A 19449-nucleotide genomic window follows, 5' to 3' on the forward strand; every position below is an offset into this window, starting at 1 on the left:
TCTCAAACATCTGACCTGTGCATCCTGCAAAGACATTAATTTAAATTAAAATCAGAGACAGAATCATGTTTAATCTCTTCTAAATTACTGTAAGAGAATGACAACACTTTAAATATATATCAGGAGTAAATCTGAAACTTTATCATATACTTACGCCCCACTATGAGCATCAGCAGTAAATAAAATACGATCAGCATTTTCTGGTTGATCCGCCTCACACAGCTGTTGCAGTACAATACAGACTGTACTATGGAACAAGTCACAGTAATAATTATATTAAGAGGGAGGGGGCTATTTCAGAGTAATCTGATTGGCCTCTCGTTATGTTGGCATTTGACTGTACTACCGCAGAGGAAATAATTGCAACCAACGATCCAGCCTAAACAAATTAAACAAAACCAACAGCAGGCTTTTGTTTCATGTCTCACGGTTGGCCTCAACAGCATCTCTCCTGTGAAGCACATCAGCAACAGCTAACATAGCGGACTTCAGTGTGTTTCTGGTGATTTGATATTTGATTCAGAGCTGGTCCAGCCTCACTCAATCATGACTGTGATTGCAGATTGTGGGCATCCAGAGGAGTGTTTATATGTAAGTATGTTAATATTGTTGCCTCCACTGCCAGTGGATCTTCCTGTAGCTTCATGGCTAAAGCTTGACAGGCACTGTACTGATACGTTGCTCTTAACAACGATGACCTTAAAATGCAGTTGCTGCATTATTTGTGGCCTTCTGCATTTACTGTCTGTGTGTTAAGATTTTGTAGCACTAGATGGCGCTGTGAGTCATCTGTCCTCTTCCCAATTAAATACCATCGAGAACAACAAGACCCCACACTCATCAAAAGATAAACACACTGCAGTTTAGTTCCTTGATACTGTCTTGTCTCAGTCCCCTTAAGGTACACTTAAATATGCACGAAGTCAATCATCTGTAAAATGTCATTCAAATAAATTAAATTTGCTTTGTGACACATAAATTAGTATTTTCCTGTGTGAGTGTGTGTTCACATGCATTTCAGCTCACAACAGACAAACAAACGATGCATGGAAAGTTGAGCGTGGCTGTGGTTGGGCCGCTAAAATAAGGTGTGATTTCCTTTTTTTTCTTCCTGTCATTTTCAACATTTTAGTCTCTAGAAGGGGGGAGGGGGAGTTTACGAAGTTTCTTCAGCATAGCACGTGGTATGACAGTAGTTTGATGGTGCAGGACCTGGTCAGTGACACAGTACTTCATGGAGTCAGTGAGGGTTGAGCTACACATTCACAGGTCCAACCCAGATCTTAATGGAGGTGCAGCATAGTGGTGTTTACGCCTACTGCTGCAGAGCCATGGCCTCTTCTTCTGCATCTTTTAGTCAAGCTGCGAGGACTACCACATATTTCATATGCCGTCTTACAGTGACTCTCCTGATTTTCCTGAGAAATCCATTAAAATGATTTATGAACGATTGTCGTCAGTTGGTGATCTTTTCATTTTAAACAAGGGAAAGGCCCAGTGGGAGTAGGTGGTAGAGGGTAGAATATTACAGCTCCTAGACCAAAGTGATAAAACGTGGGCCACAGAGAAAAGGTGCAATCACAAATCTGTCTGCCACTTCAGCACCACGGACAGCGCCACAGATTTATCAATACACAGCACAGTTAGGCTACTGATATTTCAGAGCCAATGTCACCACACTTTTGGAGCGAGGAGGAGACAAGTCATCTCATAAGTGTGGTGAAAGACATGAATATCATGTCTTTTGTAGACAGTAGAAAGTACCGGGATAGCGAGACATACAAGAAGGTGAGCGAAAAGTTACGCGAAGCCGGTTTGTAACGCCAGACCAGATCAAACACCGCTGAAATGACGTGCACTGCGTCATGACATTCTCCGTTGCTGTTTTGATCGGGATATCCCAATTGATTACAATTACCATGTACACAGGAATAATTCTGTTTGCTCATGCATGTAAACAGGTTATTCTGAATGTTTCAGAAACTGGAATATTGACCATAACCCGAATATTGACTGCATGTAAATGTAGTAAATGAGTCAGGCAGACTAAGATATCCAAATACACAATCACCATGCCCCTCATAATTGCTCAATCTCCCCCTTAATTATTTAAGTTATGCTAAATTCCTGTCAGAACATTAGCTAGCTAGCACAGTTTCTGTGCATTAGCTAGCGAACAGCCCATTCTACTCACTAGGTTCGAATCAGAGAAGATATGAGAGGAGAAAGATGAGAGGAGTAGATATGATGGAAGGATGAGAGGAGAGAATGAAAGAGAATCTCTGTCGGTACTACACTAAACGTTGGTGAAAATTTTAATATTTTAGATTTCAGATACATGTACTCAGCAGGATGACAGGATGGACACATTATCACTGTGTGGTTAACTTGGCTCAAACCTCACCTCTCCTCCTTTTGCAGTGTGATGCACAGCGCATGTAGCAAACCGACACAGGGTTAGAATAAAGAAATGCCTGTTTTTGTGTTTTAAGGGACTTAAAAATCCATTCATCATAATGAGGAATAACAAATTGTTTTCTTTAATGTGGAACTAATGACTGATGCATTGCCATTAAATAAGCTTGACTCCCGCTATCGCACCTCTTCTTGACTCACTTTAGGCACAGTAAAGCTCACAGAGGCCAACCAACCAGAATGTAGAACATCTTCTGATGTCTCTCGTAGCGCTTCCCTTCTTGTACCTCTAACCTCACTACACATCCTGTTGAAGCCCATAGTCAAGTTTCATCTGAGTAAGCAGCTTCAACGGTTGGTCAAAGGCAGAGGAACGGCCTGCCACAGCTTCTGTCTCTTGCATGTGGCTTCGCTTGTTTTCAAAGCACGTTGCCTTTACAAAGTATCCTGCAACTACAAATACACTGAATGTACTCACAACATAAAAAGCTTCTATTTGTTATGTTATCTATAATTGCGGGATGCTGTGGCAGACATTCAAAACAATGACTGTTTCTAAAGTTAGATGACATGATAGCTCCTCCCTCCATGTTAGCAGATGGGATATGAGCCAAGCTAAAACAATCTAAAATACATTTTTCCCAAAAATGGTTTCTGTCCTTGTAGGTAGTTCTTATGTGCTGTTAATTTCTGTGAGAAATTTGCTGTTTTTTTAGTTATTAGATGCGATAAAATGGGAGTGGAATGCCATGATTGACAGCTGGTGCGAGTGGGTTGGCAGGTGTATGGGCGGGACTTTGATACCGTGGGTCAATCACCTGATCACTACTGAGCAGCCTCTGGCTCCCAATGATGTCAACAGTGCAAGACGGCAGCGCTCATGTCCAGGAATATTTCTGCCTAATTTTTGTCATGTGGGAGGAAGTGGAGACGTGTCCTCCATCTTTATTTACAGTCATTTATTCAAAATCACTGCAGGGTCTGTCTATTTCTCTCTCCTTCTCCTGGATTTTTAGTAAAGTTTTAACCATAATGACAAATTTAAACTCTTTAAACTCTAATATTTTAGATTCATAAGCACTTTATTCCAAATGCAGTTTTCTCACAGGGACATCTCACAAACAGGATGTCTGATTTTAAACCACAATCTGCCATGTGTCTGTTGCTTTGTTGTGCCTAAACCTAACCTGACCTAAACCACAGCGTTGTCACAGCAACAAGATTGAAACATAAAGTTTGAATGTAAAGAAACGGAAAGTTTCAACGTATTTGCAGAAACGTACAATGCCAACATCAATTCTGGTGACTGGGTTGGATTCTATGGCTACACAGACCGTTGATACTGCAGGATACTACAGCTCCAGCTCACAGTTAATAACATTCAGTCAAACACATTTTTGGGCCAGGCAGATAAAACACAGGTCGATCAGGGTTTAAAAAAATGGGATTCAAACTGGTCATGAAAGTCAGATGTGGTTGAGGCTCTTCTACCACCCTGACCCACACACCCTTACTGACATCTCCCTGACTGTAATCCCATTACTTTACTAATTACTCATTGGTACAACCAGGAATTACCATTTTACTAATAACTTGTTAGTTTACTTTCTTTGCTCTGCCCAGCTTTAAAGAACTCCAAATCCCTCTCAACATTATGCCGCATATTTCACATTTAACACATGCAGCAACAGAAATGAATCACTGAACAAAGTAATCACATTACTACAACGTGCTCGTAGGAAATGCTTTCCTTCCCCAGCTCTGCACCAGACCTAAGTCACGATCTGCAGGATCACCAAACGTTGATGCCATTCCTAGAGACACTGTGCTGAACGCCACACGAAGGTCCATGTACAAAATGTTAACCACATATTAAGTCACATTATCACTGCTTGTGTAATTCAGTCTATTATCTACAGACTAGCATATCTTCACTTCCAAATCAGTGCTGTTCACCTGAAGTTCACTGAAAAGAGGGTGTGATCAGGGGTTTGGTAGATTTAACACTACGTGCATTGCCTGCGTTTCAGCCAATTGCTAATCACTTCTACTATGTCAACACCTCATGTCTATATATTTCATTCAAGTGCGAAGACATCAGTTGCGCAAAAGAAGGTCACTGTGCCACAATGATCGGAAGAGCGGCTGCTTTGAGTCTTCTCAGTACATTGTGTTTATGTAAGTGCACTTTTTGTCTCAGATTCAGAGTACTACTGTGGTCATAATGATGTACTTATTCATTTTGAACGCTGTGTAGAAATATGGTAAAAACACTTCAGGGCATACAGACATTTAGACAAACTATTTGTATTTAATATTCTTTTTTCACTGTTTTTGTCCTGTTTTCTTGTAACCCTGTTATTGGTCTCTTTTTGTCAGCCCTGACTCAAAGCACCGATGTTCTTCAGCAGATCCCTCTGACTGTGGCTGAACTTGGTGATAATTTGACTCTGACTTGTCCAGTCCCTGACGATAACACGGGGTTCTTTTACTGGTATAAGTTGAACTTTGGATATATGGTCCAAACTGTTGCTGGAGGAGCTCTTTCCAAAATATCACTTCAAGGACAATTCAATAACGCAAGATTCACAGTGATAAACCTGAACACTGTGCATGCTCTCAACATCAAAAATGTTAGCAAAGAAGATGAAGCTACATACTTCTGCCAAGGAGGGACAGCATACGCAATGAAATTTATGAACGCCACAGTTTTGGCTGTGAATGGTAAAGTATGTTCCTTTCAATGACAGTTTTTGTCATGTCTGTATCAATAGTCAAACAATCCACTCACTAATTCCTGCCTTCCTATGAATCACACAGATCATAAAAATCAGCAGAAGTCCGTCTACGTGAAACAAAGTCCGGAGACTGAGTCAGTCACGCCGGGCGGCTCGATGACTCTCCAGTGTTCGCTTCTCTCCAGAAACAAAGACGGAGTCCAGTGTCCAGGTGAACACAGCGTGTACTGGTTCAGAGCTGGATCAGGAGGATCTCATCCAAGCATCATTTACACTCGCAGCAGCAATGAAGAAGAGGAAAGGAGCTGCGTCTACAGTCTGTCCCAAACTGTACGAGACTCCTCTGATACTGGGACTTACTACTGTGCTGTGGTCACATGTGGACAGATCCTGTTCGGTGAAGGAACTCAAGTGGAGACAAGTATGACTTTACAGCTGCATTGAAATAACTGTATATTTATATCTTCTTTTTGATAATTGCATTTCAATTATTCACAAAAATAGTTTAGTACTTTAGATGTCTTATTAGACCTTTTAATAACTGCAGTTGTATGAGAAAATCTTGGCACTCATCACAGTAAATGTTGAGATGTCGGATGCGATGACCTAAAACTGGTCAAACAGGGCGAGAAACACCAGTGGTCAGCATGTTGTAAACAAAGCCCAGATTGGTCAAACTTATCCTCAAGAGAAAAGAAGGTTAACAATAAATATATTACTCAATTGTTTGTATAATGAGAAATTATAAGGAGCATTACAGGTGCGCTCAGTTTTTTTTAACCTATTTTCATTTGCGTCACCATGTTCAGAGATCTTCAAAGTCATTAATATTTTTAATTTCACAGAATTTGATCAACTAAATCATACCTTCTGCAGCATATAAGCTATTTTGTGTTGAGCCTCCTGAAAGTCACGGATGAGGGAAAAGGCCGGCTGATATTTTCTTTTCATTTCAGGACAGGAATGGGATCCAGCTTACATTGTCCTCGGCATACTGTTGAGCCTCTGTGTGATTGTGATTGCCGTTCTTATTTTCTCAAGAGACTGAAGGTAAGTTTAGCAGCACTGCAAAAACAGAGCATGTACTCTAACTTGTTTTTGAGGGTTTTTAAAAAAATTTTTAAATGAAAAAATACAGGGCAAGGATCCAGGTCACCACAGATTGAATCGCTGATACCAGATTTGTTGATCCAGCAGCCCTTACCACTAAACTTCCAACATGCAAGTCATAAAACACATAAAACACGGCGTGTTTGTGACCCACATGCACACAAGCGAAAGCCATGTAGGACTCACAAACTCATGTGAAGTGTTGCAGCCACCATCTGTGCATATGCAGTGCTCGAAAAATAGTTGATTTGGTGACACTTTTGTCTTAGAAATCAGGAAATCTGTGCCACGAACCTCAAGTCTTGAATCAAACGCCCCATGACTTTTCAGGCTCATGTACGGTACAGTTATTATCTTTGGTCATCTGGAACAGGCTTGCTAACTGTGACCACAGTTAAAATAAAACATGGTGAAGCTGCATTTAGTTATCATATCATCCACTGTTGGAACAAACTACCACAAGATCCCAGATTTACACCAACTGTAAAGACTTTTAGAAACAAGCTAAAGACTTTTCAGTTCAACTGCTATTTCTATGCTCTTATGCACTTTCTGCCTTTCATCTGTAATTTTAAAATCTTACCATTAAAACCTTAAAAATTTTTTTTTTAATGTTTTTCATTCCTCTTAACTGTGCCTTTTTGAGCATTATTACATTAAGTATTCCCGCTGTGCATTAACGGCGCTCTACAAATAATGTTGCCAAGCCTTGACTTATGCTGGTTTGGTTGGCTTGTTTTCTGAAGGACTTGTCAAATTGTTTGTCCTGCCTTCATCTAAACTAAATCTGAACTATTTTCAGGATGGCAAACGCAGAGGCATCGAATTTCTCTATCACTGGATTTTTCTACAATGGAAAGACAGAGGGAGAAAAAAAGAGACGACAGCAGCAATGACTGGACGTCTGTTTGGATGAAATCCTCTGATTGTAAAGAAGCTTTATGTAAGAAAGCCATCCAGCATGTAGTGCATGGATAAAGTGTGCATTAACGCTGTTCTCTTTACAAGAGAGTAGCTGTGCATTGTTTATTTACACTTACAGAAAGGATGGACTGATGCCGTCCAGAGACATGTTTGCTGATGATGCCTAATGGAAATAATATGGCTGGATATTTCTGTTGATGCTCCGTTGAATCTTGAATTAGTCCTCAAGGTTAAATTTGTGTCATTTTTGAGCAAATCCATGTTGAAATTCTGCACTAACATAAAAGAAGGCTTTGTGTTTGCATCGTATGATGTGTAGAAAAAGTGCAGGAGATGCTTTGACACACACTTAGTTTTACCATGTGACCATAAATATTATTATTAAAACTTCTCATAGCTCCTTGGAGTGTGCACAAGTTCACAGATCAGTAGTGCACAGTGCAAATAAAATAATGTTTGTGTTAATGCTGAAGAGAATTCCTAGGTTTGGCAGTTTAATGAAGAAACATTTTGGGAAAATGTGCTTATTGGCTTTCTTTGCAAAAGTACTGAACTGGAGCCAGGAGGAGCTAAGCTTAGTTTGCATAAAGGACTGGACACATCTAGCTGGCCTATCTGCAAAGCTGAAAAATCTGTCTTTAAAGCTCACTGATGAATACTTTATCTCATTTGTTTTATCAGCCAAGAGTCAGAAATGTAAAAATGACAGGTTGTGGTTTCAAATGTGCTGCAGCATGACAAACAATTTATCCATCTGCCCTGCATGTTTGTGTCTTCACTGATTGTCTTGACGACCTCACAACGGCATCAAGAGTCTGAGAAGTCACTACATCTCTGTTGTTCATCAGGAAAACACTTACAGCATGAACCTCCTCTTTAAAACAACACCTTTCTGTTATATGTTCGGATTCAACAAGATATGTGCTTATTAGTGAGCTTTAGGTTTGTTAGTAGGTGCATTTGTGTAACTTTGGAGAGAGTCAGGCTAGCAGTTTCCCCCTGTTCCCAGTCTTTATGCTAAGCTAAGCTAATTGCCTCCTTGCTCCAGTGCTGTCAATCTTCTCATCTGAATTTTGAAATTGAGTAAATAAGCAAAGCACCAAACTGTTTCTGTCGAATCTGCTCCAGAGTACATTGCATAGTTAAGTCACACAAATACAACAAAACTGAACGCTGCACCGTCTTCGTGCAGTTTTCAGTGAATTGAATGAGCGGGAAAGAAAGATCAGCAGTGAGTGAGCTATGTAAACAAAGACCACATGCAAATGGTCGAATCTTTGACAATATCATTTTTACACAGCGCTTTACGCTATAAACGAGCACATACACAGGCAAGTAAAAGTTAAGCAACCAGGTCCACTGGTTAAACTAAATTTAGCCCCTTGCAGCTCTTCCTTTTTGCACCCTAACCTCACTGCACATCCTGTTCAGGCCCGTAGTCAGGCCTCTTCTCAGTAAACAACCTTGGTGGTTGGTCTAAGGCTGCCACTGCTTTTGTCCATCAGTGTGGCTTCTTGTGGCTTTGCATTTAGTTCTCACAACATGAATGCAAATTGTCTTCATGAATTGTAACAAGAAAGACAAAGTAGTCACTCCAGTCAGTCTTTTTAAGTCAATGCAGAAAGACAGACTGAGCGTACTTACAACAAAAAAGCTTTCTGCTTCTGTTATCTCCTTTAATTATGGTGCACAAAAATAAAGACAACAGCTTTAAATACCTGTAAATCTGTTTCTGCCTGTCCTTTGTTTTTCATTCCTGTGACAACTATTTATTATCTAAACTATTACCCAAATATTATTTCCTACACGAACAGTGTCTCTCAGAGAAGTCCAATAATTTAAAAAATGTCCAACAGATGTGTGATTTTAATTACTGCCAATGCGCCAGTTTTAACATTTTGTAAAAGCAGAAACTGTAAACTCACACATGCTTTAATTACATTAAACATCACTGCAGGGATAGACTGTGATAGACTTTTGGTGCCTCTCACACTGTGCTGAGGACATACTGTGTTTGAGCAGAGAGCGAAGACACAGGCACAGATAAGAACAATATAGCATTTAGTTAATAGAACTTTTATAAGTTACGATAACATGTACTCTCTGATACATTTGGATATAAATACAAGTGAGAGTAGATATATTCTGTGTCTATTTGGTGCCTATGTTATGTCAAGGCTTCCTTAAGCTATATCTAAGGTTTTTATTCTTAGCGTGAGATAGACGCATAAATCAATGATGAAATTAGAAGCAACAATTCTGCCGCTTCGTGACCATTGTACACATATCCTATCGTCTTTAGCAAAATGCCTTGAGGAGTATTAAATCTGGGCTTTGATGATTTTTGTGAAATTAAAGAACCGATTTCCATCAGTCTGATCGAACAACAGCAAGTTGATATCTGATGATCCTAAAACCTGGGATTATGTTCACAGCCAACGCTTCTGAACATTCAGAGGGAACCACTTTAAAATGATTTATTCCTGCAGTCTTCATGCAGCGTGGTTACAGAGGGTGAAGATCAGGAAAGCGAAACACTGAGATTCCTAAGAGGCTTATTTCCATTGTGGTCCTTCATCATAAAAAAAAAAGAAATAGATGAAATGACACAACACCAGTCAAGACAAAACATGCATACAGGGTGGAGTGGCACAGCTGACATGCTCCACACTTGCTGCAGAATAGAAATTAGGCTACAACTTACTGAGAAACCATGTTGTTCACTACTTTTAGCTTTGCTAGATACATACATGTCACACTGCTTCATTTCACACTGGCTCTGACAGATGTTTTACACGTTAAATTAAGGTGCTGATATAACCAACCCATTTTGAAAAGCCTTTATAAACACTAGGTTTCCAGCACAGGAGCCTGACATTAGGCAGACGACTCTGTGACAGACATCAGGCTGTAAACAAACTTGTTCACAGGGGTTGATGTCTGTAACGCAGGAACCTCCAGCTAGAAGCTACTGAACACTTTACACATGCTGTTGTTGATAAAATGTGGAGTTGTGTTTGAAACTCATTAATATTATCATTACATGTCAATTCTCATAAACCACAGTAAACATGTCAGTGTAAGAAAACTGCTTTGGAAATATAAACTACTCTTTCAGTAAAAAACAAACAATTCATGTGTCTGTAAGAGTTGTAGAAATGGATCATGGATTTGCTAAATTGAAGAGGAAGTGCATTTTCTGCAGCCAATCAGGACGATTTCCACATAGTTGTCTTTGATGATCTTTACGTGAGAAGGCATCAGTTGTGCAAGAGACGGGTGCAGCGCCACGATGATTGGAAGACTGGCTGCTCTGATTCTGCTTAGCACAGTGTGTAAGTGGAACTTTAGACAGAATCATTGTTTATATTGATCTGTGTCATACTCACAGTCTATTCTTTATGTTTTTCAATGTTTGTGTGTGTTGTCTTGTAAATTTGCTTTTGTCCCTTTTCTTCAGACCTGATTCAAGCTGCAGAGTGTCTTCACCAGATGTCTTACGCTGTGGTCGAGGTCAGCGGCAGCATAACTTTGCAATGTCCAATTGCTGAGAGCGAAGGCAGATTCTTTCAGTGGTACAAGCTGCCTCTTGGAGATATGGTCCAAACTGTTGCTACTGGAACTTACAACCAACGAACGCTTGGTGCAGAATTTCACAAGTCACGTTTCAAGGTCACAGACGAAGGCGCACATTATTTGCTCACCATAACAAATGTAAGCAAAGAGGACGAAGCAACATACTTCTGTCGAAGCGGAACGGCATATTCACCAAATGCTGCTAATGTCACCTTCTTGGCTGTGAACGGTAAAATGTGTTACTTTCCATGTCTATGACCCTGACAGTCACCACTACGTATTCATGTCATGCAAGTAATTCAGACTGTGAGCTGCTTGTGATGCATTTTTCTTACTGAATCGTACAGATACTAAACAGCAGAAATCTATCAAGGTGAATCAGAGTCCAGAAACGGCATCAGTCGAGCCGGGCGGCTCAGTGACTCTCAGCTGTTCACTTCTCTCCAAGAACAAAGACAACAGAGTCCAGTGTCCAGGTGAACACAGCGTGTACTGGTTCAGATCTGGATCAGGAAAATCTCATCCAGCCCTCATTTACACTCACAGGAACACAAGTTATGAACAAAACAGGAGGAGCTGCCTCTACAGTCTGTCCCAAACTGTGCGAGACTCCTCTGATACTGGGACTTACTACTGTGCTGTGGCCACATGTGGACAGATCCTGTTCGGTGAAGGAACTCAAGTGGACACAAGTATGTTTTTAACGTCCTTAATGTTGAATTGTCATTTTAATATGTCTCAGCCACTAAAACTGGTTGGATCTGATTCAGTCAGATTAAAAAAGTCAATGTGCTTTTTTCATGGCGGTCGTTTTCACATATCACAGCTTAATGTAACTGATGCCATTGAACTGCTCCAGCTCTTGGCTCTCTGCCACAGATCTATTATCAGTGTTATCAGCTCTGCCTGTGTTTGTTTGTCCTGCTGTGCCAAGTCAAAATGTCTGCTGTGAAAAAACTGTAGTTCACAATTGATTTAACAACTATACCATCATGTGGTTTTAATTTTGATGCATTAAACTTGCTGCGAAATTGTATAATGAATATCAATAAATCACACCTGCACCTCAGAATTGTTTTAATGGGTGTTGTTTTCAATGTGGATACGCCCTTTTGAAGCTGCATGTTTAAGTGAGACATTTTGAGAGATGTGAGATATTTTACATGTAAGAAGAAGTATTTTTTTTTTAATTGTTCTTTTCATGCCTTTCTTGTATCTGTTCATTGATTCTAAATGAAAGAAAATGATTAAAACTACAAGTAAAGGAAGGAGCTACTTGTACAGTTACTCTTAGTATTGCTCCATGTAGTCACTGACATAAACAAACATGAACGAGGTGTCTCTTTTGGTGTCTCTTTTTCTAATTCCAGGACCAGAACTGGACCCAGCTGTCCTTGCACTTGAAGTGCTGTTGGCCTGCTGTGTGGCTGTGATTGTTGGGCTGATTTTCTACGTGAGGAAGGTTCGAAGGAGACTTATTGAACATTGCAAAGGTACGTTCCTCAAATGTGTGCTGATTTATTACACAGTCATTTATGCTCCTGTTCCAACATTGAACATTTTTGACTGTATTTGTCATTTTAGTTAATAAAAGTCTGAATTCATGACATTGCATTGTGTAAACCGTAGCTTCAAAAATGTCCCTTACGTGTCCATTACAGTTGTATTTATTTATATGAATGAACCTTTTGTCTCTGTCAAGCACGTACAGATAGTTGCAACAGTTTTAGCTCCAGAAATATAAACTGTGGGCCTCTGAGAAAATGCTTGCCACTTTGAATCAATAATAGATCATTTTAAACATCCACACATATGTCATCTTCAGGATGGGACCACATAATTTGTATCTGTACTTAAATACTTTGGTATGTAAAGCTGTCAGCACCAGAGGTAAAATGTAAGTAATGAGATATCTTTATACTCCTTTTGTCACCATTTAAATAAACTGAGTTGTCGCTGAGCAATCACAATAAAATGTGCTGCAAACACAAGTAATTTTTCATGTAAAATCATATTCTGCAAACTTACTAATAACAGTTAACAGTTTCACTTTAAATGAGGAAAAATAGAATACAATATTTTCTGAGATATATTCTGCGATCAAGAGTTATGGGGTGGGCAAACTGTGAGAACACCAAGCAATAATCAATTTTAACAGGTCAAAGATAAGCACAGTATCAAAGTATATCTGTGTAGTATAAAGAGCCTATATTGAATACCTTTTTACTGCCTTTCAGTGAGCGACAGTGTGAATGGGGAAGTAGAGTGATAAACAATTTTCTGTTTTCATTTGACAAATGTTGTGATGAAAATTAACATATATGTGTGTCACACAGGTCTGTTCCACTGATCACATTAAATGATCCATTATTACATTCTACTAGTGTGAAGTGGTTATGTCACACTGAGCCTGGAGGCATAAATAAAAACGAAAATAAACAAAACTCAACTCATAGATAGCTTACCAATCAAATAAAACTCAGCACGCAGCTGAAATGTGAAGTCTTGAGTCGTTGACAGAGGTCACATTGAAATGACAGCAGTTCCCAGCGTGCTCACACTTTCTGAAGGCTTTGCTTTTATCAGCAGGAACAAAGAGTGCCTCCCAAAAACCTGGACAAGACAAGTCCACTGTGGAGCCGTCAGCTGACCCGGTAAATATGTCAATAAAAAAAAAAAAAAAAACGTTTAATTAAAAATTAAACGACACACCATCTACTATTTTTCAGACATAACAGTTAACTAAGTTAACACCACCCCCGCCTGATCATATCCTGTGTATTCTAGACTTGGCTGCGATTAAGTGTTTTTGATTTTCCAGTCCTAATCTATAAAACATGTCTTATTAATAAACAACTATTCTTTGCAGGACACAGAGGCCGTGAACTATGCAGCACTGGATTTCTCCTCAAGAAAAATGAAGAGAGAGAAGAAGAAGACAGAGTCACCGCAAGAGTGTGTGTACTCTGCCGTGAGAGTGGACCACCACACACAGCACCCCCCCTCTCGGTAGGCCGAGGGGGGGCCGCGTGGGACTCAAACTCTGCACCCCCTCGTAGAGTTTTGGCTTTGCTCATCTCTGCATGGCTGTCACAATGCATGTGTCGAGAGCCTGGTGTCTTTTCTGACCTCACAGTCCCAAAAAGTTTTGATGCATTATCCGGCCCATCCAATCAAAAATGATTTTTTAAATATATTTTGCTTTAAGCTCTGATGAGTCAGCCTGCAAGAGCGTGACTTGAGCTGAATTTAAAAAACTCAGGACAGAATATAATAAGAACGTCATCCACTGAAAAGGCTGGTGCATCTTACTGCTGCTAATAAAATGACTTTTATGCCATTTATTTTATTGCTGTGTTGTACTTCAAACAGCATTTTTATAAATGTTTGCATACAGAATCAACTTGACCCAGAGTGTGTGTGTGTGTGTGTGTGTGTGTGTGTGTGTGTGTGTGTGTGTGTGTGTGTGTGTGTGTGTGTGTCTGTCTATGATCAGGATTGTTCATATCATTTTAACACAGGACCTTGCACACACCCTGCAATGACTCTTTTACAGTTCTACACTGACTTTTTTTCTAACTGCCATCCCATAATTTGTACAGAAAAGGACATGAAGTGGACAGAAATCATTCAGAATGTGTCCATTTAATAAACAGCACCCAGCAGCTTTTGAGACTGAACACAGAGCTTTTAAGCAGAGAGAAGTCCACAAAAACTCAGTGGATAAATGATCATTGCGTGCGCATATTGTTCCTAGAAGGAGCTAAATGAATCAACAGTCAGAGGAAAGCAGATCCTCATTTAAAGAGCTGCAAGCAGAACCAAATGCAATGTGTGAAAACAGCCGCAGGCCTCCAGACATCGTGAGTCAGACATAAAACCTTTTTTTAGGAGTAATACCAGTGTGTCAGTTGGGTTGTTAATGTGTTGTCGGGCATAGCCGCAGCAGTAAATCACAGTGCTTTTAATGTATTTTTGTGGGTTTGGCTGTTTACATTGTCTCCTCAGATGGACAGATTGAGGTGTTTTTGTGTGTGAACTGTATCAACCACATATAAACCATCAGTGTATGGATAATTCCTGAAGATGAAAACAGTAATGAATCAAAGTACCTTTTTTTTTTTAAATAATAAACAACACAAAAATACATCACTCGAGTCTAAAAGTCCTTTAAATGCAGGATATTCTGTTCCTTACACCAACCACACTGAACTATTCATTTCCCTTGAATTCCTATTGTTCGCCTCGGTATAAACAGTCAGAAACGCACATTGAATGCGCATTGTTAAATGAGGCTCTATTGTGTTGAATGGTGACCACACACACACAGCAGCAGTTTGGCACAGGAAAAGAGTTTAGTACGCTGACGTGGATTTCTGAACTTCAAAATCATGTTCACACCTTCACAAGCATTTGGTCAAACATCATCAGCGATAAGGGAAAAAGTGATGTGCTTAAACTTTTAACACCTTCACTATACCCACACACAACACACACATCCTGAAAGCTTCCTGCCTTGTGGTCTCTGTTTCTAGACAAAGATAACTATGTGATGATGCACCAGGCCTGTAACTGCCATTTTTTTCCTTTTTCATTCTGACTGGTTAGTACTTCCTGTCATGCATTTTATTAATCAGCACCGTAATTCTACCTTTTCCTGTTGTACTGTGAAATCAACGGACCTTTCCACTTAGGACTTTAATCTCACTCACAGCTTGTGTGTGTCACCGAATTCAAAACCTTAAATCAAAACATATATCATATTTTACATAAGAGCCTCATATAATAACAGGATTCAGCTTCAAAAGAATGACATCAGCTGTCACATATGGCGCCAACAGTCCAGTTCAGTTGCTAATCCAACCCAAAGGCCTTGACAGCAGAGTAGATCCTCTCTCTGTCCGCTGCCTTTGCGTCCCTCGACCCCCCGCTGTCAGTTTTCATCATCATAAAGACGACAGCAGAATAAATCCACGTGTCTCCGTCTCTCTGAGGAAATGCATCACACATTACATGAGGAGACAAATAATCAAAATGCATCATGACCTTGTTGCTAAATTGATTTTACCTTGAAATTCCTTTTGGCAACATTTTCTTGGAGAGAAACTGCAGCTAAAATAAGAAAAATAAAAGAATAAATGTAGGTGGACTAGTTTAAAATCAACGCTAATGTAATCCAGTAAGCGTTACTTATTACCTTTATCGTTGCAATTATCGCACTTGTTTTTCTTGATGGCGTAAATGAGGATGCCGATAACGACCAGGCTTATAGCTAAGACAGTGGACATCAGAAACAGAATCATACCGTCGGCATGTAAATCATCAAAGGACCAGAAGCCGGTTCCTGGAACATGAAAAGAAACAAACGATGACTTGTAGAGAATGAAATGTAATTTCATAAAAGACGACTTTACTTAAATATTTGATTACACTTTTTTTTTTTTTTTTTTTAATTCTATTTAAGACTAACACTTAAATATGTAAATTTCAAAATACATTGGTCAAACTCACATAACTTTACTTTTCTCTTTTTTACATTCTTAAGTGTCTAAATTTGACAGGTTGACTTTGGGATGAGATGTGTATGAAATATTTCTATTTGATGGGACAATTTTTTTTTAATATCTTCTGCAATTTGGCCTTATTGCTCCATAAATCCAGCAATCCAGCAAGTTTTTTCTCAAAGGAGGAGATATTACAGCTTCTCTGCCGAGCCGTCATGAGCACGCTAATTAACTTTTCAGCTCGCAAACAAACAACGCAATGTTTTGTTAGGGGATACAAACCAGCCGAGCAAATGTATTCATTTATTTATTTAATTTTATTTCATTAAACTCTATCAAATTTTGGTTTAAATCAAGAAACTTGGATTTACTAAACAGAGATTCATTTTAAAATGTGCATCAGAGCTCTACTTGATTATAAATCAGGATTTACGCATTTTAAAACTTCCATCTTTATAACCTTTAGAAGGCAATAAAAGGGCAAATGGTTAAACGATGATAGTTACCTTCAATGTCCACTTTTGTTCCATCTCCAAATAATATCTCCCCACAGGTGGCCACGGCACAGTAATAAGTCCCACCATCAGAGGAGCTGATGTTCTTAGAAAAGCTGTAAACGCAGCTCTTTGTCAGAGAATGTGCATCAGGTTCCTTGTCACAGTCATCGGTTCTGTTTCCATCAGCGTAGATGATGTTTGGATGAGATTTATCTGATCTGACTCCAAACCAGAGCACACTGTGTTCACCCGGACAGGACGTCTTCCCAGAGTCAGAGCGGACCGAACACTGGAGCATCACAGAGTCTCCTGGATGAACTGGGTCAGACACCGTCGGCCACTGGACAACAGTGTAGTCTGTCGTCCTCTGAATGTTTCCTGTGAAATACAAAAGAGTGGGAACTGTGGAAGGAAGTCTGTCTGATGCAATTTAAGTTGGAATGTTAAAACGAATCTAACAATGTTGAGGCACCAAAAAAAAATCTGATATTTGTGTTTCTACACACGATTATACAGAGACACAAAGTACCTTTAACGGACAAATACGTGCCGCTCCACTGATCCTTATTCCAGGCAATGATTCCACAGTGATACACCGCCTCATCCTCCTCCACTGTCTCCAAAATAGTAAGGGCGCTCATGATTGAGGAGTGGTTTGCATCAAATCGTGACGGAGGAAACCCTCGTTCAAATGTGGGACTTTCAGTAGATTTCATCAGTGTCGTGATTAATCTAAGAGTATCACCAACAGTCTGCTTGTACCACTTGACTCGTACATTGTTGGATTCCAAATCGCGGAACAAACATGTGAAGGTCACTGGGTCACCAAGTTGAACTGTGGTCACGGAGATCTGTGCATCTGAATTAAAAGACAAGAGAGAACTTATAATGGGTATATGGGTCTAATTACAAAATGAAGATAGCACAAAACACTTATGAACACATTATTTATTTCTGAAACTACGACTAGCATAAAGTCGGTGGGAGTCGGTTACATTACATACAAATTATTAGTAGAAAAAGGGCCATAATTTGCTTAACACATGCAGAAAATAACAAAGAACAAAAATAAAACACTGGAATAAAAACTGTTTGGACAGAGTTAGACAGACTTACATCCTTGATGGAGAAGAAACAGTTTTATCCAAGAAAGGATCATCTTGATGCTGGCTCTTGTTAGGATCTTTGGTGGTTTTTCAAAGTGCAAACTGATTATATAAGAAGGTGGGGACAGGTCAGACTGCCTGGTGCATCCACGTTTGTTATCACAGTCGACCGGTTTCAAAAGTACATTTCCTGTCACGCTGATCTTGAGCAGCTTTTGAGGTTTTGAGGTCAGTTCGAATAGACGAGAAGAATACAGAGCTGCAGCATCATTATGTTTTCTAGCATTTATGGCCAGTTGAGTGGAGGAACGTATAATAGGTGAACCCCAACCAAGGTCACATGACAAATCTGAGGCGCTGAATGGTGACTAATGCGACAGGAGAGAGAAAATAAAAAAGTCCTGTTACACAAATATGTGTTCATTTTCTGAACTTTGAGCAGAATTTCAGATACTTTTATGAAACTATCAGCAAAGTTTAAAGGGGAGATGTCTCTATGGGACAACTGCTAGAAAATAATGGATACTGGTTTAATCCTTAAACGTGTCATTTTTTCTAACCTTATCATAGTTCAAATATGTGTCTTGTAAAATCTTAATGTAAAAATGCAACTTGCAGTGACAGCTGTCAAATACATGTGATGTATAAGTAAGTAAAAAGTAGAGTATTCTCTCAACTGTGGTGGCTTAGAGGTATAAAGTAACATAAGATGACAATACTGAAGTGTTAGTACTTGAGTAAATGTGCTTGGTCACTTTTCATCTCACCTCATCAGTCATTTGTTCAAATGCTTAAAACAGCTTCCTCCTTTCTGACAAGCAGCCTCGCGAATCATGACAGCCCCCTCCGAGAGGCAAAGGGAAAGGAAAGCAGGATGATGTAGTTTCAGATTAGCAGATAAAATAGCGACCAACTGGGGTGGACGGCTGGATGACAGGGCAACGTTTGCATCCCGTTCCCATGATCTCCTCTAACCTTAACCATAATGCAGCTGGCTGTAACTCAAACCTTAACCCTCGAGGTGGCAGATGAAGAAATGCTCATTGGTGGCACTGACATGTGACCTTTTCTGTTTGTTGGGCATGTTGTTCTGCCATCAAGGCAACATCAAATGACTTGTTCTGCTGCGTAGGTATGAGGACTCATCAAACGCACCACACCAAACAGATCGAGCATGAAAGCCCCTGTGCTTACTTCAGAACTCTAGTGGCTTTTTCTAGCAGTGGTGTTGTGGCTCAGATTTTGAAAAACTCAAAAATAGAGTCACCAGTGTGTCTCGACTTGAAAGGTGGCTCTGACACACTGTCAACCTCCCCCTGTTCTACCACTGTCTCAATAACATGCTATGGATGTTCTAGCTGTGTTTTAACACACAACAGCACACTTGACAAACACACACTCGACTGTGGTCCTGATGGGAACAGTTGTCTCAAAATGCAGCACACAACAGAAATGAATTTCATTTAAATTGATTTTGTCTCCATGTTTTGCATTGTTAAGCACGTGGAAGGCACTAGTTTACTGGGAATAATTGTTTTCTTCTGTTAAAAAAAACAAAAATCAATAAAATGAAGAAAAA

At 39.7% G+C, this 19449-nt stretch overlaps 1 protein-coding gene and 1 pseudogene across 1 annotated transcript; one reads left to right on the plus strand and one right to left on the minus strand.

Annotated features, from left to right (window-relative positions):
• Positions 1-772: 772 nt before the first annotated feature.
• Positions 773-13776, plus strand: LOC139330985 (uncharacterized; annotated as a pseudogene).
• Positions 13777-15949: 2173 nt separating this feature from the next.
• On the minus strand, positions 15950-17923 carry LOC139330986 (uncharacterized). The gene is made up of 4 exons (XM_070962218.1): positions 17881-17923; positions 17294-17623; positions 16774-17142; positions 15950-16107 (listed from the first exon to the last, which is right to left on the minus strand). Exons 1-4 carry the CDS (start codon positions 17921-17923, stop codon positions 15950-15952), a joined length of 900 nt encoding a protein of 299 aa, XP_070818319.1.
• Positions 17924-19449: the final 1526 nt, after the last annotated feature.

This window comes from Chaetodon trifascialis, chromosome 5 (genome assembly GCF_039877785.1).
Source record: "Chaetodon trifascialis isolate fChaTrf1 chromosome 5, fChaTrf1.hap1, whole genome shotgun sequence".
NCBI lineage: Eukaryota > Metazoa > Chordata > Actinopteri > Chaetodontiformes > Chaetodontidae > Chaetodon > Chaetodon trifascialis.